This window comes from Tachysurus fulvidraco, chromosome 20 (genome assembly GCF_022655615.1).
Source record: "Tachysurus fulvidraco isolate hzauxx_2018 chromosome 20, HZAU_PFXX_2.0, whole genome shotgun sequence".
In the NCBI taxonomy this organism is placed as follows: Eukaryota; Metazoa; Chordata; class Actinopteri; order Siluriformes; family Bagridae; genus Tachysurus; species Tachysurus fulvidraco.
In genome coordinates, this window is record NC_062537.1 from 20,647,672 (window position 1) to 20,670,171 (window position 22,500).

The 22,500-nt window shown below is 40.1% G+C and overlaps 2 protein-coding genes across 3 annotated transcripts in view; both read left to right on the top strand.

The window, feature by feature from the left end:
* The first annotated feature begins 4,450 nt into the window (after positions 1–4,450).
* On the top strand, positions 4,451–14,059 carry rasgef1bb (RasGEF domain family, member 1Bb). Of its 2 annotated transcripts, XM_027143464.2 has the most exons (14): positions 4,452–4,670; positions 6,495–6,680; positions 8,026–8,148; positions 8,443–8,580; positions 9,672–9,923; positions 10,291–10,365; positions 10,729–10,821; positions 11,384–11,486; positions 11,578–11,657; positions 11,772–11,867; positions 12,610–12,705; positions 12,798–12,921; positions 13,151–13,223; positions 13,638–14,059. In XM_027143464.2, the coding sequence occupies exons 2-14, from the start codon at positions 6,504–6,506 to the stop codon at positions 13,657–13,659; spliced, it is 1,452 nt and encodes a 483-aa protein (XP_026999265.1). In that variant the 5' UTR covers positions 4,452–4,670; positions 6,495–6,503; the 3' UTR covers positions 13,660–14,059. The 2 variants fall into 2 exon arrangements, with proteins under 2 accessions (XP_026999266.1, XP_026999265.1); XM_027143465.2 differs by lacking the exon at positions 13,638–14,059 and having other exon boundaries at positions 4,451–4,670; positions 13,151–13,227.
* A 3,238-nt stretch (positions 14,060–17,297) lies between these two features.
* antxr2b (ANTXR cell adhesion molecule 2b) overlaps positions 17,298–22,500 on the top strand; it is a 15,371-nt gene continuing 10,168 nt past the window's right edge. Inside the window, exons 1-5 of the mRNA XM_027143216.2 lie at positions 17,298–17,775; positions 20,044–20,115; positions 20,466–20,537; positions 21,253–21,334; positions 22,350–22,454. Coding sequence (XP_026999017.2) covers positions 17,393–17,775; positions 20,044–20,115; positions 20,466–20,537; positions 21,253–21,334; positions 22,350–22,454 — 714 coding nt within the window. The 5' untranslated portion in view covers positions 17,298–17,392. The remainder of the gene's footprint in view (positions 17,776–20,043; positions 20,116–20,465; positions 20,538–21,252; positions 21,335–22,349; positions 22,455–22,500) is intronic.

Genomic DNA, 22,500 nt, shown 5'->3' on the forward strand with positions numbered 1-22,500 from the left:
TTTTTTTGTGTAGAAGTATAATTCGATTTTTTTTATTTTCCCTGTAATTTCATTCATTAAATAAAGAAAATAAAAACACTTTCACACTTTAACCGCTTCACGTGTCAGTTTATTATTCAGTTATTCATCTCAAAGCGTATTAATAAATATTGATAACTAATCACTGATTCTTCAGTAACTACAGTGACATCAGTAAGAACATCGTGGCACATGTTGTAGAGGTTTTATTACATTTTAATTCAGAGACATAATCAGTGTATAGAAATCCATACAAATTCAACAAAAACTGAGAGTTTGTCAGGTTCTATTTATGATGTCAATATGTCTGTTGAGCTTTCCAAAAAAAAAAAAAAGAAAAAAGAAAAATTACTGGAAAAATAGGAAAATGTTTAAAAAATTTAAACCTAAATTTATAAAATAATAATAATACTAAATCTAAAAAAAAATGCCTTGTAGTTTCCGATAACTGCATGACATAAAAGGTTTTCTTCGTCTCATACAACACAAATGACATCCATAAACTTGTTTTCTTCTCCAGCATCTGTTTTTCTCTCTATTGACGTAAGACAAAGAGACACATCGTCATGTTACTGAGAAAAATCCGAACACAGCTACAAAACAGATCGAATGTCAAACAGGTCAAACTGTCATGGTATTGAAGGAATAAACCATTTTTATATAAAACGTGCTGTTATTCAGTAATCTCCATGCTGGGGGTAAGATTCAGTAGCTTCACTGACCCTCTCACACCCTGCTGTTGTGTTGTTATTGTGTTGTAACAGCATGACGGACTGTTTCTGCTCTGTAGTGCTGTGGATGATGCATGAGGTCACAAATATCACCAGTTTGACTCACATTCTGTAGACATTTTCCTCGGAATAACATATGATGTTGAATGTGCTATTTTGAGCGATTTTGCAAACACCGACTACGACGTTCCGGATGACTGCTGAACAGCTGGAGAAGAAAAGCTCCAGCATGTTGTTGGTGTTGATCTGGTGTGTTTAGTGGTCTGGGGTCTGGCCTGAATAGTGTGAGTGTCAAGGATGAGGGAAACGAGCAGCTCCGTGTACACTGGGACTGTGTGTGTGTGTGAAGGTCAGAGGACGGTGGGGGAGTCGGTGGGTGTCTGAGTCACACACACTTACTGGAAAGCAGTGACTCAGTGTCACCCCCCGCTCCAGACGCGTCCATTGTCAATGCTGCAGATGGTGTAGCGCTCGCTGCTAATGAGCTACAGGTTTTGTTTGCACTGTCCCCAGGAATTTCCCTGTTTTGCATTTTTGGAATTTTTACATTCTTGTTTTTTTGTGTAGGAACAATACATTCAGTACAACACAAACAACAAAGAGAGAAGCTTATCAATAAGTTTTTAAAGATGTGAGATTTCTGAGGTGTTTATATTAAATGCGCTCATTCTGATATGTCATTAATACATATAAAAGGTTTATTTATATGCCGTCTTTCTACAGCCCGTGGACACGATACTGTCTAAGCTAACAGACATCATAAACAACAACCGCAGACAAAGATACAAGACAAAATGAGATCGAGACTAAAACAACCCAATGAGGAATAATATAAATATTATGGCTCTTAGGGGAGGAACCGAAGCACTAAAGGAATAAATGCGATGATGGCAACTGATCTACCAGCCATGCTTTTTAAAAATTGTTGAAATTTTCTTTCTTTATTGAGGAAACATTTATTTAACATATTATGGAATGTGGGGGGTCACGGTGGCTTAGTGGTTAGCACGTTCACCTCACACCTCCAGAGTTGGGGGTTCGATTCCCGCCTCCACCTTGTATGTGTGGAGTTTGCATGTTCTCCCCGTGCCTCGGGGGTTTCCTCCGGGTACTCCGGTTTCCTCCCCCGGTCCAAAGACATGCATGGTAGGTTGATTGGCATCTCTAGAAAATTGTCCGTAGTGTGTGAGTGTGTGTGAATGAGTGTGTGTGCCCTGTGATGGGTTGGCACTCCGTCCAGGGTGTATCCTGCCTCGATGCCCGATGACGCCAGAGATCCCCGTGACTAGTAGGTACGTCTAGGTAGGATATGAACTTCTTACACAGACGTTCGATTTGACATCTGTAGAACATCTTAAACAGACGTTTAAATAACATTTCGTTGTTAGCAAATGGATGTGGTATAAGTGGAATAAATACTCATTAAACATCAATCATTCTTATAATACATTATTCTTCGTCCTCAGAGAACTGCGCCTATGTAACTGATGAAGCTGACGTTACGCAACATTTCGTTTCTTTCTGTAGGAAACAAGTCATAATCACACGGACATGCATGAGATGACACGGGAGGCCGAGCCTCAGTGGGTGGGATCCGCCTGGAGTTCGTCCATGAGGACTGTTATCGAACTGAATCCTCTTCTAGCATCATTCAGGTGCCTTCTGGCTGGTGTGGGCGAGCTGTGCCTCGTTCAGTAACAGCCTCTCAGGGGGAGGTTTATTCTTGTGGAGGAGCTGAAGAGGCTCCGGCTCAAAACGCAAGTCCGCCCACTGATTGTGTCAGCATCGCTTTTCCAAAACACTCGCTGCTGTTTACATGATTCAGGCTTTATGTAATAAAACTCCCACCATTCCACAGACAGATATAGTGACCACACCTTCTGCTGGTAAAAAAAAAACATCACGCCTTAACACGAGGGCGTGTTGATGGTGCTGGTGATGATTTTGAGCTTCTCTGCAGAAAAAAGCACAACCTGGCAGAAAATCAGCTGCTGGTCTGTGCTGGTTAGCGCTGCTTCAGACCAAGCATGCTAAATGGCTCCCGTGTATCAGGATCTGATGGCTTTTAATTTGCTCTGAACTTATTTCTAGTTCAGTTCCAGGGTTCAGAATATTTTGTGTTTGGAATGTTGTGTTAATGTAGTCAGGTCCTTTAAGGCTACCTTTACAAACTCCACCTTCAAATCACATTAACAACTATCAAAGATAGATTTTAAAAGGTCAAAGTTCACCTTATTCAACCACCTCGTATGGGATTGTAATTGTAATCAAGCCTCTATAATGTCGTCAAGAAACTCCAGATACCTTTACAGGATTTCCTCTTTTTTCTGTCATTATACTTTTTTTTTTTTTGCCAAATATGTTTCCTACTATTACTATTTATATTCATCTTAAATATAACCTAAGAACAAAAGGCAACCCGATTTTGAAAGGTGCTTCATGTTGTGTACTGATTTGTGTGTGGTGGAGCATCATGTTTATGACATTAGAGACACAGAAAATTTAGTTAGAACATTATCCTTCCTTTATACACATAAACATTTATACGAACATTTATACATACGTATAAACCTTTATACATACGTCTATCATGTGATCAGTTGAATGTTGAAATGTACAACCTGATGATAAAGGCGTTATAATACGTTGTTGTTTCTTTAGCAACAGCGCATTCACAGGGACTTGGAAGATGAATATTATAAGCTATATGTTATTCATCCTTATGGAGATGTTTGTTTAACATCTAACATCTCCAGTGTCAGTGCTTTGTAACAGTGCGGTTAAAGCTGTACCTGTAAGGTTTCTTCTTTCAGCAGACAATTTTTAAGATAAGTGAGTTTACATGGTTTAGATTATAAGGTTTTATTAACTTTAAGGGGAAAAGAGAGAGAGAGAGGTGGTTGAGGTAACGTCTGTTCATAGCTGCTATAATGTGATTAACAAGAACAAACCTGGATTCATGGAAGGTTTCACGGATCTTCCTCAACAATGATGTAACACCAAACAGATCAATAGGAGGATGGGATATTCTTATCATATCGAATAGTATTCTTATTATACTCTTATCGACTTATTGACGCTGTGGAATGAAACACTTTGTGAAATTGCTTGATCAGTTCACCCTTTTGTTCATTATTTCCCTTACAATGAAACAACGTCTGTGAAATATCACACATACAGTAGATTATATTGTTGCATAAACTTTGTCCTTAGGTTATAATTTTAGTGTTTGTGTTATTGTGTTAAGGATTATTATTATTATTATTATTATTATTATATTATATTATATTATATTATATTATATTATATTATATTATATTATATTATATTATATTATATAAGAAAATGTTATGTTTGTGAATCCATGAACTATTGGCGATAACTGAGAACATCAGATATGAAATGGGCTAAATATATATATCAGATTATTTTCCTATCATCAACATTTTATAGATTTAAATGATTACTACCCGATTAATGTGTGCATGATTACGCTGTTTACCACTTTATTGCGACCTTGCGCTAAAAAAAAAGCAGCTTCTCTCCACAAACTCCCACTCGCGTGTTTTGAACAATGACTGACGTCCCGAGGACCAATCAGAAGTCTGTACACGTCCGAGCTTCGCTGTTCGGTAAGCTTATTGGTCTTCTTCTGAGTAGTGGGCGGGATCTTGTGTCCCGGTTTCCCTCTTAATGCTCCCTGCAGTTGTTCTGCTTCTGGAGTGAAACTGGATCTTTAGACCGTGAGACAATGGAAGTTTGTACAACAGGATTTTAGCTTTATAAACTCGGAATCAACTCGGAATCTCATTTGTTTCGACTGGAAGAAGGAGATCGAAAATAAACCCCAACATTTGCGAGTTTTAATCGTGTATTTTTTTTTTGTTACAGTCAAGTCTGCGATTGACTTTATTTACTTTGGTAAGTCTACAGTTTATTCTCACCTTGGGTGGGTTTTATTGGGGATATTGTGCTCAAATCATGTCTAAGTTCATTTTAAAAAGTATTAATAAAAGCATTAATAACAGCATTAATGCTGGTATTAATAAAAGCATTAATAACAGCATTAATAACATTATTAATAACCGCGTTAATAAGGTTATTAATAACAGCATTAATAACAGTATTAATAACAGTATTAATAACATTATATACAGTTCATTCTTACCTTGGGTGGGTTTTATTGAGGATATTGTGCAGTTATATTGCTCAAATCATGACAAAGTTCATTTTAAAAAGTATTAATAACAGCATTAATAACATTATTGATAGCAGCTTTAATAACAGCATTAATTACAGCATTTCAGCATTAATAACGTTATTAATGACAGCATTAATATCAGCATTAGTTAGTCCAGGGTCTTCATGCATCAATGTTGTGTAAAGCAACTTTAAACTAATTCAAATCGCCCTTTGTGTGTGTTTTTTCCCATTTTAATCAGATTTTAAATACGTGTACGTCTCCAGTGCTTTAGTACGCACTTCTTTGCTTTGATAAGAGTTCATCCATGTGGTCATTTTGGTTTGTTTTTCTCTTCTCCAACCTGTTTTTGCTGCTGCTGATTTCCAGCCCAGCCGGATGAGTGAGTCAGTCATCAGTCAGTCATCAGTCGGTCATTATGTGAAATATTTACCCCGTCTGACTGCATGGCTGTGTTCTTTAAGCCTGTTTTTTGTTTTCTTTCTTCCCTTAATACCCCCTCAGCATTTTGCACATCTTTTCCGTCACTATTACGACTTCTTTTAAGATAAGAAAGCAGCATTATGGCGGCAGTGTGATGATAAATGTGTGTGTTGTACAGATATTAGTTTCTCAATTGTTACTCAATTCCACCACAGTAAACCAAGTTAGGTTTGGGTTGTTTTTTTTTTTATTATTATAGGTTGTGAAACTATGTGAAGTCGGTCATAAAGGAGACAGAGACTGTTAATAATTAACAGGAAGTACTAATATAGGTGTGTGTCTAGCTCCTGAATGAAAAAGCCAAGAGCTTTTTTCTTCACTCTTGAACTCCCGGTGATATCGTATACACACACACACACCAGAAAAACTTTGTCTAATCTTTCTTTTCCAGATCTTTAACTTTCCTGATTCGGCGAGCCTGTTTTCCGAACAGCTGACAGGAGTGAAACCTTTCTGCTGTTGTAGTTCGTTGTGCATTTTGAGATGCTTTTCTGCTCACCGCGGATGTAAAGAGTGATCGATCGAGTTATTGTCACCTTCCTGTCAGCGTTAACAAATCTCCACGTTCTTCTTGTTAATGAGACGCTTTCACACTTAGACCTGGATGCTTGTTTTCAGCGCCACTGTCTGTGAAATCCCAGAAAATCAAATACAAGCTATCGGAAGATGATGACACTCTTGAACAGGTGTGCAGGTGTTCCTAATAAAGTGGCTTGTAGATATTCTTCAAATTTTCCAGGAAAATGTTTTTGACGGTCTTGTATCTGTCCAGTTTGCGTCCAATCAGATGCTCGACTCAGATGTTAGCCCCGCCCCTATATCTTGCTCTACACTAGCAGCTAGTTTGTTGTATATCTTTGTTCCTGAATTTTATTCTCTTTCCAATAACTTCCTGTTTCGTAAGCAAATACATCGACATACAGAACCATCGCTGGACTTTATTCTAATCTCATGACAGCATTAAGAGATTTAACAGGAACATGTAGAGGAATTTCAGGCTTTAACACCGAACCTCAGCATGCTAGAAGCTGAGCATTGATTGATGTTTGTTTGTCCCTCAGGACTTCAGGATGCCTCAGACGACACCGTTCGCGGTTCCTCAGAACCCGTACGGAGGAGGTCATACTCGTTACAAACCTGTAGAGGAGAGCTACGAAGGGCTGAGGTATCACAACAACAACCTGGTATCCGGATCACTCGAGGCTCTCATACAGCACCTCGTCCCCACTGTGGACTATTCACCTGATGTAAGAGACAATAACAACTACAGTGGAGCTACTGAAAACTGTTAGCATTACTAAGCCATAACAGCATATCAAAGTGTTTTATTTCTCTTATACCACAACGATTTTCCTACCATTACAATTTTTATTTATTAAAGTTGGTACATTTTATTCATTCATAGTTTATGTTTGTTTCCGTTACCGCTTATGTTAAAGGTGCGGTCTCCGATTTTTGAAAGCCAATGTCGACATATGCCCCTAACCCAAACGGGTCCCACCCCTGTATCGATAGCTCCGCCCACACACACATACGTAACCCGGGCGACTAACAGAAAGAAACGTGTCTTTATCATAGCTGAAGGGAAGAACGATACGATTGTAGATAGACAAACAAGCAAAAATGCCACACAAGCATAATGATGTAAAGGACAAAGGCATATATTAGTTCTGTGTAACAAAGCAAAACCAACGTTACTCACCTATCGAGAAGGAAAAAAGCGCCTCGGCGTCTTAAGTAAAGTCGACCACATATTCACAGGTCGGAGTTTCCCGAGTCGATAACTCCTGAGCTAAACGCTGTTACTACACAAAACACGGTTGTAGCTGCCTCTCTACATTACTACGATAGAAAAGAGGTGTTATTTGTGTAGTAACAGCGTTTAGCTCAGGAGTTATTGACTCGGGAAACTCCAACCTGTGAATATGTGGCCGACTTCCTGCTCCTTCAGTTCTCTCCAGTACTGGAAAGCTGATCCTATATTAACACGTCCTACTTCTTGTCCATATCGTAAGTCTTTCTTCTCTTTCTTTCTTTGTTTTTATCCTCCATGTCGATGTTAAAACCTCTTTCTGCTAACGTCACACATGCGCACCGAACGCTCTCTCCGCCCGTATCGACAAGACCCGCCCCTTCCTGCTCATTGGCTACACGTTTGTTTTGATTTTTGCTTTGATCTTTGTTTATTATCCACCCGACTCAGTTTTCTGAAGCATTTCTCAAAAATCGGAGACCCTGCCTTTAAAGCAGCTTGAAACAAAATATAAACTCTTCTGTCAGGGGAAGTACAGCTTTACCTCTGACACTGGAGACTCCGTCCGTATATAAAATGTCTAACGTCCTTGTCCTTGCAGAAAGTCTCAAATATTGTTTTTTTTTTTATTTGATCATATGGAGGGTCGACACACATAAAGATACGTATACGAGTCCCAGTGATCGAGCGGTTACCATAGAAACGCTAATGTATTCCACGGAGCGTGTTAATGTAAACCTGTGTTACTGTCATTGATTTTTTTACAGTTTTGTTGGTAAAATCTCAAAAAAGTGGATTTTGTGTGTTTATCACACCGATTCGTTTGTGTTGTGTTTCAGAGGTCGTACATCTTCACCTTCCTGCTGAGCTCACGTCTCTTCCTGCATCCGTTTGATCTCATGTCCAGGGTGTGTTACCTGTGTGTGGAGCATCACCGAGTCGGAGACCCTCAGATCGATAAGGTAGAGATATCACAAAGTCGTCAGATCTCTGTGTTATTAATCTCTGTAGAAATATGTGTGTTTTATTACTGAGTGCAAATGGAATGGACTTGGGGTTGTGGGTGGGGCTTTGGTTTATGCGTCAGAATTTGATTGGTTTATGAGGAGAAAAAATAAAACCTGGACAAAACTCAGAAAAACGTAGCTATACACTGATAAAAAGTATGGTGTGTTGTTTACTTTACTAAAAAAGGATGAGATTTTATTTGTTCTGGCTTTAAAATCGTTTCCTGTTTAATTTTTTTTTTTTAACAGAAGCGAATCCGAGACATCGCACCAAAGATCGTGCAGCTCCTGACGGAGTGGACGGAGACGTTTCCGTACGATTTCCGGGAGGAGCGAATGATGCGCAGCCTGAAGGAGATGACGCACCGACTGGCGTTCGGGGATGAGGTCAGAACCATCTCTTTCATTTCTGACCTCCACAGATGATGTCATTCCTCTCGTGAATGATGACACCATCATGTATTTATGCAAATATGAAATCAAGGTCTCTCACTCTCTCTCTCTCTCTCTCTCTCTCTGTGTCTCTGTCTGTCTCTCTGTGTGTCTCTCTCTCACACACTCTCTCTGTCTCTGTGTGTGTCTCTCTCTCTGTCTCACTCTCTGTCTCTCTCACTCTCTGTCTCTGTGTGTGTGTGTGTGTGTGTCTCTCTGTGTCTCTCTCTCTGCCTCTGTCTCTCTCTGTCTCTCTCTCACACTCTCTCTGTCTCTGTGTGTGTGTGTCTCTCTCTGTCTCACTCTCTCTCTGTGTCTGTGTGTGTCTCTGTCTCTGTCTCTCTCTGTGTCTCTCTCTGTGTCTCTCACTCTCTCTCTGTCTCTCTGTGTCTCTCTCTAACACTCTCTCTGTTTATCTCTCTCTCTGTCTCTCTCTCTGTCTTTTTCTCTCTCTGTCTCTCTCTGTCTCTCTCTATCTCTCGCTTTCTCTGTAATTGTTGCTTAGCAACGCAGTCAGTCACATGTCTATGACTCGTGCGTTAGTGTGGCTTGTGCGTTGGTGGCGGACGCAGGAAACATGGTGGACGTGCTCTCACCTGGTTGGACAATACGACAGATGTATCAAACATATCACAATATTTTCCTGATAGAAAGATGCTGAACTCTTGTGTAACACAGTGCAGGTGGGAGAAGAGCCATGCGTTTGACATTTCGATGTAATTAATACTTACTGGTTTTTGAGTGGTCAGAATGTGTTGTCTCATGTTTCCATATGAACACGCCGGTTATGGTTTCTATAGTAACCACTCAGTCACAGAGACACACCTCACATCATGTGCATTCGCATATGCAAGAAGTCCCCAGTGTCAGAAGTTTATTGTTAAAGGATAGTAATCAGCGTTAAGGTGTGAACAGTTACCCGTCGATTAGTTTCCTATAAGAGCCAGAGCCCAGGCGTTTGATTTGATCGTTCTGTTCCTCAGCTCCAGCTTTCTCGCTCACGCTGTGTTAATAAAGTCCTCACGTCGCCTTCTGATCTTCTGTAGTTGTCTCGGAGAGCGATGCAGCGTCTGATCCAGCGACTTCTGCGCAAACTCACCATCCTGGGACAGTACGAGGAGTCTCTGGTGACGTCCAGCACGCCGGTCACGGCGTCACCGTCCACGTCCTCGTCCTCGTCCGCAGGGGACAAGTCGTCCGCTCTGAAGGCGAAGCAGCACGTGCGGAGGGAGGAGTGTATCCTGAACGTGTGTGACGACCCGTTCATCCTCGCTCAGCAGCTCACACACATCGAAATGGTGAGTGAAGGGAAACGAGAGCTTCGTTATCCTTCAGCTTCACGTGGCGATGAGACAGATACTCGAGCTAGTATTATGGGATGGCAAGCTAACGTTAGCTTGATATCAACACATTAATGAAAACATGTAGCACATAGACAACCCTAGTCGGAATTCTGAAATTTTCCGAGTTTATTTATTTATTTGTTTATTTATACCATCAAATATCATGCTTTACTGTAAAACGGATCCGGTCCCTGCGAACGAGCCGTTACCATAGAAACAATAACTTACAGACACAGCCGCTGCACTGCAGTCATAATTAATCAACAGCTTCTGACCAATCAGAGCGAAGCATCCTGATCAGTTTGTCACGTCTCCTTCACAGGAGAAACTGGACTACATCGGCCCCGAGGAGTTCGTCCAGGCGTTCGTTCAGAAACGACCTGCCGATAATCACAAGGTGAGTTTATTCCCTCAACACGTGAGGGCGCGAGTCTTTCACCACTGAACCAAGTAAAGATGTCCACCGAGTCCCGAGGGAACAGTCTTTCACTCTTTCAAAATGTAAACGATAATTTTGTAATCCTCAAAAATATGAAAATATACAATCTGTAATTTAATGTCCTCGTATTTCATTTATTTCTTTTGTTGGATTGATTGATTGATTGATTGATTGATTGACTGATCGATTGACTGATTGATTGATTGATTGATTGATCGATCGATCGATTGATCGATCGATTGATTGATCTTGTCTCATGAGATGATTCTGACATTATTGTTAAAAAAAACAAAACAATTTGTTCTATTTTTTTCTCCGCAGAGTTTTTTCGGTAAAAGGAGAGTCAGTAATCTGGAAGCCTACGTGGAGTGGTTCAATCGGCTCAGTTACCTGGTGGCCACAGAAATCTGCTTGGTGAGCATTTTAGTGTGAAAAAAAAAACCATCTCGGGAAAGACGGGGCGTAGATATCAGAGCGATTTTCAGCGTGATCTAGCCAAAACGAGTTCACTGCATCATTTCACAGAAATCTCCGCCTCCTTATTGTGTCCGCTGTTAGTAACGCTTTGGCGCCCCCTGCTGCATGTTTGGGGTATAAGATAAGATAAGATTGAACTTTATTAAACCTTAAGGATTTTTTTTTTTTTACCAAAGAATGCTTCAGGTATATGGTGGAATAATGGAGGAGGAGGAGGAGGAGGAGGATGAGGGTTGATGTACTGGGATGGGGTGCGATTGGGCAGAAGCCACATGTTAAGAACAGATTTAAATTCTTCCACGGCCAGTGAAGGCTCTCACACCATTCCGCAGCTCTCTCGGGTTATTGTGAGCGAGTCTATTCTCCACCTTCCTCCTGTTACACTCCTTCTCTTTTTTAAAGTTTCTCCTCAGTTCAGTCTGCAAAGTCCTTACAGAAACCGATAATCTGTTCTGCATCCACTAACTGCGTCCATGCTCTTTCTCCTCATGTGCATTAGCCGGTGAAGAAGAAGCACAGAGCTCGAGTGTTGGAGTTTTTCATCGACGTGGCTCGGGAATGCTTCAACATCGGCAACTTTAACTCCTTAATGGCTATAATCAGTGAGTGGCGTTTTATTACGTTTGCCCTCGATGCTTATAAACACGTAATAAACCTGTGTGTTAATACATTAACCTGGATTTGTTTCCACAGCTGGGATGAACATGAGCCCCGTGTCCAGGCTGAAGAAAACATGGGGCAAAGTCAACACGGACAAGTTCGACATCCTGGAGGTGAGACGTCCTGGTGTTTATAGCTCGGATCGTGGTTTTAATTAATTATTTTTTTATTGTTGTTGTTTTGTTTTTTCAGTCTTACATTCTGTATCGTTGGTTTTGTTTTTTTAGCATCAAATGGATCCGTCCAATAACTTCTACAGCTACCGTACTGCACTGAGAGGAGCCACTCAGAGATCAGCTACGGCTCACACCACCAGAGAAAAGGCAGGTTTACTCATTAAACACACACACACACACAGTCATAATTATAGGTTATAGGAAGAAAATAAAGGGTCAGTAGGTAGGTCAATGTAAAAAAAAAAGTACATTTGGTGACGGTGATGACGTCGGTATGACTTTAAACAAATTAGCATATCGTGACGTCACTGACCGGGTCTTCAACCCGGAACTTCGTGCCAAGTTAAAGCGTGTCGAGCTGTTTTAATGACTTTTTTTTAGATGTATCATGGCGCCCGAACCCGTATGTCTTTGAACGGTGACGGCGAACATTTTGTTTACTGCAGCCGCAGCCGTCATTACCGAGCGCGACCCGTCGTCTCTGACAGTGAACGAGAGAGAATGAGACGAAGCGAACGCACAGGCCGTAGTGTGACATCCGGTAACCGATAGTGTAAACATAAATGACGTCACGGGTTTTTATTTAAAAGGAAGAACGTAGCCTTCGTCTGTATGTAGGCCGAGGCGATTTATATATTTACAATACTTACTAAAATATAATTCATATTATTTTACTGCTTTTGTATTAGTTGTTTGAAGAGTAAAAAAAAAAAGGTCGGTCTTAACGCAAATTTACAACCGGCGAGTCGGTCGGACTTAAAGCAAAAAAAATAAAAATTTGAGTCGGTGCTAAATTGACACGGTCGGCCGGGTTACGGCAAACAAAAATATTATTAAGGATGGTATACTGAATACTGTGTTTTGAAGCATTTCTTTATCTTCTTTTTAGATCGTTATTCCATTCTTCAGCTTGTTCATTAAGGATATCTACTTCCTTAATGAGGGCTGCGTCAGTCGACTGCCTAATGGACACATCAACTTTGAGGTAAATTTTATTTGTGTGTGTGTGTGTGTGTTTATTGTTTTTTATTTTGTGATTTCAGCAGTTTGTGACCTGATTTTGTTTTCTCGTGACAGAAATTCTGGGAACTGGCGAGGCAGGTGAACGAGTTTCTGGCCTGGAGGCAGGTGATCTGTCCATTTGAGAGAGACAGAAAAACTCTGCAGTACCTCATCGGCGTGTCCGTCTTCACAGATGACGGTAAGAGTTCATCGGCTTCGTGCTGAAGGGATACAGACACAAAGCATTCGGATATAGCGGTTTTCTTTCTTCTACTTTACCTACAATAAAAAACATTCTCCTGATCGAGGATTTTGTAACTTATTTATGTGAATCATCTGATGAACACGTCTCCGTGAACGGTGTGTTACTATAGAAACGCTAACGTATTCGAACGAGCGTGCTAACGTAGCGATTCTGACTGTTTCAGAGCTGCAGTTGGCCTCCTACGAGAGCGAAGGACCAGAGAACAACCTGGAGAGAGACACACGCCGATCCCTCAGGTGAGGACTCGCATCACACGTTCAATAGTACAAATAAAAAAGTTAGTAAATATTAACATCCTCTTGTAACCTTCGAGGTGGTGGTGGTGCGGTAATGACATCACAGACGGAAATAAAAAAATTTTAAAAATCGTAGCTTTCTCGAGTCCTTTGGGTAGGAGGCGTGGCCTGAATCTTGAAGGTAGAATTGTTTGAAATCATTATTAAACACAGAAATATTGAATATGTAAGCGGTGTAATAAAGACAAGTGAACGCAATGCTAACTGGTGGATTACGTCAACTACGTTATTAGCCACGTTATTATCAGCGACTCTGTGCTAAAAGGACAGCGAACGCTTCTTTAAAGATTCACCGGACACATTTTAGACGACAGTATACTTTATTTCTGATGTCGTACGTTGTCTGTGTTGCAGGTCGTCTCTCAGCAGGATGTAGGCGCCGAAGTCCGGGAGCTTCAGGAGAGTCGGTCCTGACCGAAACGAAAAAGCGATACACTGCACAAAGCGTTTTGTTTATATGAAGAATTTCCGTATCGTATTTTTCTCCGAAACGAATGACGAGACTGGATTCTCATCACAGCTCCGGAGTAGAGAAAAGTGTTCATCTCATCTCATGTACCTCATGTCACACAGCTTGTGTAAGCTTAGTAATGTGTTATAAGTGTTATAACCTCATGTATAAATGAAGAGCCTGTCGCTGGCTGACCTCTTCTGTTACAACCGTAAGCTGTAAAATGTATTTCTATGTTTTATATGACATTTTAGTGTTTTTCTATGGACTTAGTGGCCGTGTGTATATAATCTGAACATCGACTTATAAAGAAGCTCTAAACATATCGTTCTGCCTCGGAAGTCTATTCTGTTCAGTTTGTCGATTGTGTCAATGAAGTTATTTACTCTGTTAAAGAAGACGTTAAAGTTTCGATTGTGACCTGTAATCTAATTTAATCCTATCGCTTTAAAGAAACATTAGTACCCGACAGACTGATTCACAATACTGCCATATAACAGGGCTTGCTAGGATATTGGCCTAACCCCTTTAAGTCAATGTACAGGGGTTATTTCAAAACGTTGGCCGTGACTATGTGAACATTTATGATATCTTCAGAAAGTTCAACTACAACTCTCTATCATGTTCATGTACAGCTCTAGCTCTTATTTATCATTAGATTTGGATCATCTTTAAAATGTGTGTGATGTCATTCGGTCTGGTCAGTGTGCTACTGGCTGGCTTTCCCTTTATTTTTATTTTTTGACAGGTCTTGACTGCCTTATTGTTTTGCATTTTATACCTGGTCTTTTTTCTAGACTTTGGCTGGCCCACATTTATCACACTCTTGTCTGATTGCCTTTTCTGCAGGCCCTGACTGACCAGATCATTCACCATATCATTTCATACAGTTTGTCTCTGCCTTATCAATTTTACAGGCCCTGTCAGGCTCACTATTGCTTTTTTTTTTTTTTTACTTTTTTTCTGTGTCCTAACTGGCTTGACATTTCTGTTCAAGCCCTGTCAGTCTAACTATTTTCTACACACTCTGACTGGCTCATCTTTTTTTGGCCTTTACGGTTTGCTGTTCTTTGCACATCCTGGCTGGCTCACTTTTTTGGTGCATTTAGCTTATTTTGCATTGTATTCAGGCAGTGGTGTAGTCTAGGTGATACGCACTTATACGCCGTATACCTACTAGGAAAGGCCAAGGATTTCCGTATACCCACTTAAAAAGCGTGAGGATACGTAACAATATCGTTTTGTGACAGAACTTTCATTCATAAATTCACCCCGCACTGTGTTCCGAACACAGACTGTGGTTGCGATTACGAATCACTAACGTTTTTGGACCATTGGGGCTTCCGTGGCCTGTGACCTGATCTGACGTCACCTACCGAGGAGGAAAATGAGTTGCTTGGCTGTGTTTTGTGGCGCAAATTTGAAATGAACTAACTAATGTAAAAGAAGATATGAAACGAAAGCAGACCCAAACTAAACTCTGTGTGTCTTCGGAAGCCTGCGCCTAAAGCTACAGCAGCGTCGGGTGACATTTCACCCACAGCCCGAGTACACATGTGTTTATAAAGCTTTATAAACTACCGGTTCATTCAGTTCATAATATTCTGCAATGAAAGAGTGTTGGTGATAAAACTGAACAAATGTTTATCGTTCACTCTTAAATATACATTGAAAATGTACAGCTGATAAAACCTGTGCTCCAGGTCCCATATTCATATAACATTTAAGACTAAATGTAGCTCTTAAAGGTATAAAGTTCACCCAAAAATGAAAATTGTGTTATTTTTCAAAATATCATCCTTTGTGTTAAACAGAAGAAAGAAACTACACAATTTTCATTTTTGGGTGAACTTAGCTTTAAACTTGAACTTATAGCTTTAAGAGCTACATTTATCCTTAAATGTTATATGAATATGGGACCTGGAGCACAGGTTTTATCAGCTGACTGTCTTTTGTTGCTTATCATAAATGTGAATGTTGATAACACATAAGCAGTCTTTAATAATGCTCTCAATTACATGTAGATGCATATTTTATGCATTAGTGAGTGTGGTGGTGCCTATGGGGTGTCGCTCTAGGATGGGGGCGAATCTAGACTACACCACTGTATTCAGGTTCTAACTGCTTGGCCATTTTGTGCAGATCATACATAGCTTGCTATTTTTCTGTGACCTACTGACCTCACCATTTTTAGCCTAGCTCAATAATTGCTAGAGTCTAATGCATAACATCTATTTAAATAAATCATGTTAGAAAATATATCATAATTGTATTATAAACATGTCACAGTGGCATAGATTAACAAAAGATGGACTCAGATTCAAGTCCAGAACCTGGACAGGAACAGGGCTGTCATGGCAACATGTTAAGCGGCCTCAGGATTGTCTGTGCTCGTTGATCATTCTGGTCTTGCTGCTGCCACTATTTTATGCCAGTGAGTCTTTTCATTTATCCACATTGGACTCTTTGGGAATGGGAAATAAATCCCTCTTTCACTTCCACCTGTGTGTAAAGAGCGTCTCATTTTAGCGTATGCTGCACTTCTTTAGACTTCTTTATGGCTTTTCTCCGACTCTCTGGCAAACTTCTTACCATGGGCTGAAGCTCAGAAATTTCACGATACAGAAAGTTTAATTTAAACATCAATTCAGAATAAAGATACTTCAACAAAACATCATGCAGAAATTCTAACTTTTTAGGATAAAGAATTAACACCAGCATCACATTCCGGAGGAGTGTGATAGTATAACACGGAATTTCACAGGAACTGAGATCAATGTTAGAGATGAGATGCAGGAGATGGAAGATCGAGTACCAAGAAATAACAAGAGCTCAGCATGACCGTGGATTATGAAAGATAAGGTATCAAAGATAAAGTATAGTAGCAAATCTGGAACAGAGAGATTTGTTCAGCTTACTTTTCTTAGTCCTGTAAAATTTAGTCAAATTTACATTTGGTGGTTTGGTTCAAAACATTTAACACTCTAAATTTCGCTAAATTTAATAAATATACTGTTTCCTTTTAAAACAAAATTTATCATAACTTTTTAAGTCTGTAAAACTGGTTCAGGACTTTGTTTCTGTTTGTGATGTCACTAAGTAATCAGTATTGGACCGATCACATAACAAAGAGGATACAGGTGTGTTACCTAGGAACGTTGCTAAGCTAGCTAGCTGCTAGCTGATTAACCTTATCAATGTTAGTGATGACCTGGATCATATTGTGACGTACAGACACTGTTCTATGTATAAAAATGTTCCCAAATCACTCCAATATTCCAACTCTGTGCTCCACTATACAGCGCTAGCAACTTCTCACAGTGCTGATTGACAAATTTGCACCAAAATCACTGAACACACCGGAAATGTATGAAAATAAAGATATGTTGATGTGTTTCATGCTGGAGTTTAACTTTATCGTTACTAACATGATGTAGTTTAAGGAAATAAAAGCGCACATTTGTAAATCCTTTTATAAAGTGTGTTGAAATGTAGAGATTTAAAGACAAACATGTATCAGTTCGGTAGAGGGCGCTGTTTTCGCGCACGCGCACACACACACACACACACACACACACACACACAAACACAATCACGGCTTGTGGGATCTCAGGACTCTACAATCAGTCGCAGGAAGCTAGAATGGATTAAAGGATTCATGCAATTGAGTTTTATCGACTTAAAAAAAGAAGTCTTTATTTATTATTATGTTAATTATGGAAGCGCGCGCTGTTGGACCGAAGCTCTGTGCAGTTCTGACTTCACTACTGAGTTCGGAAAGCATGTCATTTATTGTGAAGAGCTGTTTATTGCCGTAGTTCTTGTCTTTTTTTTTTTTTTGTCTGCGTTTTTTTTTTTGAAGCTCCTTTACAAAGTGCACGTGAACGTCCGTGGTGTCCCGGTCGGAGCAATGCGCGCGAGCGCAGCCACGGTTCGGTTTATCCGCCTGTGCGCGCTCGCTGTGTGTGTGTGCGTGTGTGTGTGTTCAGGAGAGGACGAGTCCTGCCATGGAGCTTTTGATTTATACTTTGTCCTGGACAGGTGAGTGTAGCCACGCCCATCGCACAACAACAACAACAACAACAACAATAATAATAATAATAATAATAATCAGCAGCAGCAGCAGCCTAAAACTCACAACTGCTTCAGACTGATGTGTCTGGATAAGGGCAAGTAAACAAAATGGGAAAAAAAAATAAACATAATAAAAGCTAAATGAAAAAAATATATATATAAAATACTGTCACTAGTACTACATATAATAATAATAATAATAATAATAATAATAATAATAATATATTCTTTTTAATTTATAATAAACTCATTATATAAATGATTAACATTTAGATCTTTAGATCTAAATAAGTTATTTTTCTCATATTCATTAAGATTCTAAACCAAATGATAAGGATATAGCCTCATTAAATTTATTATTATTATTATTATTATTATTATTATTATTATTATTATTATTATTATTAATAGAAGAGCTGTGAGGTTTGGGTTGAAGCGTCAGTGTTATTAGACAGACGACAGTGTGCCATGTCAAGCTCGTCAGTGTGCTGCTTTAAACAGATGCTCCTCAGGGTGTCGAGTGATTTTCCAAATAGCGGCGTGGTTTGTCTGCTCCGCCCTCCTCCGTCCTGCTCCACCATCCTGTACTGTACACACTCTCTTGCTCCACCCTCTTTAATAATGTAAACATCCTCTAACCCCGCAATCCTCCGTACTGTACACAGCTCCTTCATCCTGCTTCTCCGTCCTCCATACTCCATGTCTGTCTGTCTTTCTCCCACTACTTGTCTGTCCATCTCTCCCTCTCTTTCTAACTGCCATACTTAGAAGGTAGAGGTCATTATGTGAGTATAGGAGAGCATAAGTCTAAGTGGATGTCCATGACATGCGGAGTCCCACAAGGCTCGATTCTGGCTCCACTCTTGTTCAGCCTGTATATACTCCCACTGAGCCAAAGAACCACATTGCATATCAGTTGCTTTTGATACCCAGATTTACTGCCAAATGACTACAGCCCCAATGACTCACTCTGCCAATGCATTGATGAAATGACCAGTTGGATGTGCCAGAAATTTCTTCAGTTAACAAGGAGAAAACTGAAATCATTGCATTTGGAAACGATGTTCAAGATAAATACATACCTTGACTCTAGGGGTCAGACAAGTAAAAGTCAAGTCAAGAATCTTGGTGTGATTCTGGAGACAGACCTCAGTTTCAGTAGTCATGTCGAAGCAGTAACTAAATCAGCGTTCTATCATCTCAAAAACATTGCAAGAACCAGATGTTTTGTTTCCTGATAAGATTTGGACTAACTTGTCCATGTATTGTAATGGTCTTCTCACCTTCCCAAGAAGACCATTAGACAACTGCAGCTCATTGAGAACGCTGCGTCCAGGATTCTGACTAGACCCAGAAAATCAGAGCATATCACACCGGTCCTCAGGTCCTTACACTAGCTTCCAGTTATATTTAGAATGGATTTTAAAGTACTTTTACTCGTTTATAAATCACTCACTGGCCAAGGCCCTAAATATATTGCAGATATGCTCACAGAATATAAACAGAACAGACCACTCAGATCATTAGGATGGAGTCAGCTAGAAATACCAAGGATTCACATCAAACAAGGGGAATCTGCTTTTAGCTATAATGCTGCTCGCAGATGGAATCAGCATCCAGAAGAGATCAGATGCGCTAAAGCATTAGCCACATTTAAATCTTTTTAATTGTTTTAATTTAAATCGATTTTTAAGTCATTTTAAAAGTTTTTAAATGCCTTGTTTTATTGATGTTATTATCGTATTATTAATATTTTACTTTCTTTTATGTAAAGCACTTCATACCATTGCGTATGAAATGTGCTATGTACAGTAAATCAACTTGTTTTCCCTCTATTCTCTCACTTGTTCTGCCATTTTCTCTCCTTTTTTAATCATCTTTCTATCTCTCGCTATATTTTTCTCTTTGTCTTTGTGTTTATCTCTTAATGATTTTTCTCTCTGTCCATGAAGCGTTTTAGGAGACGATGAACTCTACCAGTCCAAAGATTTTTCCGAAAAAAGAACACGTTTTTTTGTTCTCTCTTTCTCTCGGTTCGAAATCTCTCTATCCGTTCACCGACGTTACCCAGATTTGAATGTGTCTCACATTCACACACATCTCTGTACTGTATCTTTTATTCCCTGTTGGTTTTGTTGAGTTTCCTCCAGCCTCCTGTTTTCTCCTGCAGCTCTCTGGAGCCTTTTATGGACCTGTTTACTTCTCGGTCCTAACACAGCTTGCATGTCGTTCCAGGTCCGGCAGCGTATCCACCAACTGGAGGGAGATCTACGAATTTGTAGAGCAGTTAACCAATCGCTTCGTGAGGTAAGCAGGCTGAGAGATTCAGCGCCTGAAAGAAGACTGAAAACAGATGGAGCTTCAGAGCCACGGAACAAAACCACACTTAGAACACTAAATATAAGTCTAATAACGGATTACTATGTTTAACATCAGACGTTGTGTGTGTGTGTGTGTGTGTGTGTGTGTGTGTGTGTGTGTGTGTGTGCAGACTCTGTGAGACCACATGACCACAGCAGTTATTCATCCAGCTTCAGTGCACGCTAGCGTATTGTTATAGCTTTAAATATAAATGGTGATGAAGGTCAGTTGGAGTTGAACGCTGATGTGTTTATTCTCATCACACCATCTAATATCCACATGCTTTTATTTCACAGCCCGAAGATGAGGGTTTCATTTATCGTGTTCTCCACGAGTGCAGAAGTCATTCTCCCTCTCACTGGAGACAGGTGTTTGACAGACACACACACACTCACACACACACACACTCACATATGGATGGATGGATGGATGGATGGATGGATGGATGGATGGATGGATGGATGGATGGAACAAATCTAAGTGCTTTTGTTGACATCCATATGAGCACCATGTAAATAAAAAAAAATAAATCTAATTTTATTTGTCACATACACACATACAGGGTACGATATGCAGCGAAATGCTTTATGCAACTGTCCGGTATAAGGATAAAAAATATTTTTAAAAAAGTATTTAAATAAATTAAAAATAAATTAAAAATAAATAAATAAATAAAATAAGAATAAAATAATAAAAACGTATAAACTATCTAAGAAAAACTATATAAGGATATGAAAATATAGATGAAGAAATAATGTATATACATATGCATAAATATACATATACATAAATGTGTATGGTTTTTAAAGATCGTCCTTAAAGTGTAATTAAGTTCTTTAGTGATCTAAGTAACAGGAAACTGATGTTGGGTTTATTTTTCACTCCTGTGCTGAGGTTCGCTTTGCGTCTTCTGGCTGGTGGATGAAAGTCGTGTAATTTAATTGAATCTAGTAGTTCGGTGTGTTTTAAAGAGGACTGCGGTGTGTACGAGTGTTTGTTCCACTCCTGCTGGAACAAACCGTTTGATCTGACAACAAAATAAAACCCGACACGTTTCACGCGGCGCTTCCTCTGTGCTCGCAGGGCGGCCATAGACGAGGGTTTGGAGCTCCTGAGTAAAATCAGACCTGCTGGTGACACCTACATGCATGAGGGACTGAAAAAGGTAAGGCTGGGGTCTGTAACCTGATTGGTCAGAAAGTCAGACGTTCGGTTTGTTTATTATGGTTTCTATAGTAACAACAGTAAGGTACACTGGATATCTTCAGGGGTCTACAGAGGAGAGATTGTAGATGGTTTTAAGAGGGACATCAGAGGGACAGCTAAGATGGTTTGGACATGTTCAGTGGAGGGAGAGTGAGTATATCGGTAGGAGGATGTTGGACATGGAGCTGCCAGGCAGGAGGCAAATAGGAGGAGGTATATGGATGTAATTAATAAGGATATGAAGCTAGTGGGTGCAAGTGTTGAGGTTGCAGGAGATAGGGACAGGTGGAGAGATATACTTCGCTGAAGGGAAAAGCCGAAAGCCGCTGAAGGGAAAAGCCGAAAGAAGAAGAAGAAGAAGAAGATATGTTTAGAGCTGTTACAGCTTGAGTGAGAACAGGAAGTAATTTGCTTAACCCTCAATTAATGTGACATACGGCTAAGTACAGTGAACCATACTCAGAATTTGTTCTCTGCATTTGACCCATCCAAAGTGCGCGCACACACACACACACACACACACACACACACAAACACACACACACACACACAGCAGTGAACACACACCCGGAGCAGTGGGCAGCCATTTATGCTGTGGCACCCGGGGAGCAGTTGGGTTCGGTGCCTTGCTCAAGGGCACCTCAGTCGTGGCCGGCCCGAGACTCGAACCCACAACCTTAGGATTACGAGTCAGACTCTCTAACCATTAGGCAACGACTTGCCCACAATTGCTCAGTTGTATAAAATGAGATAAAACTGTAAGTCATTCTGGATCAGGGCTTTCGATAAACGCTTTAAATGTAAATAATAACTATTGTAATTGCTTGTAAATTGGCACTTAGAGAGAAAAAAAAACAGATCAGGATTCTAATTAAATTACAATGTTTGTTTCATTACTGTTTTCCTGTAACAACAGTCACTTAGCGCATGCTGTAAGGAGTGTGTTCGCTCTCCTGTGGGTGTGTATGTTTCAGGTTATAGAGCAGATGAAAGCTCAGAGCACAAAAGCGTCGAGCATCGTCATCGCGCTGACTGACGGGAAACTGTTCGTCTACCCGCATGACCTCGCCGTGAAGGAGGTGAGCGTTTCCAGTTTCACACCCGGGTCTGTTTCCTGAACGTCAA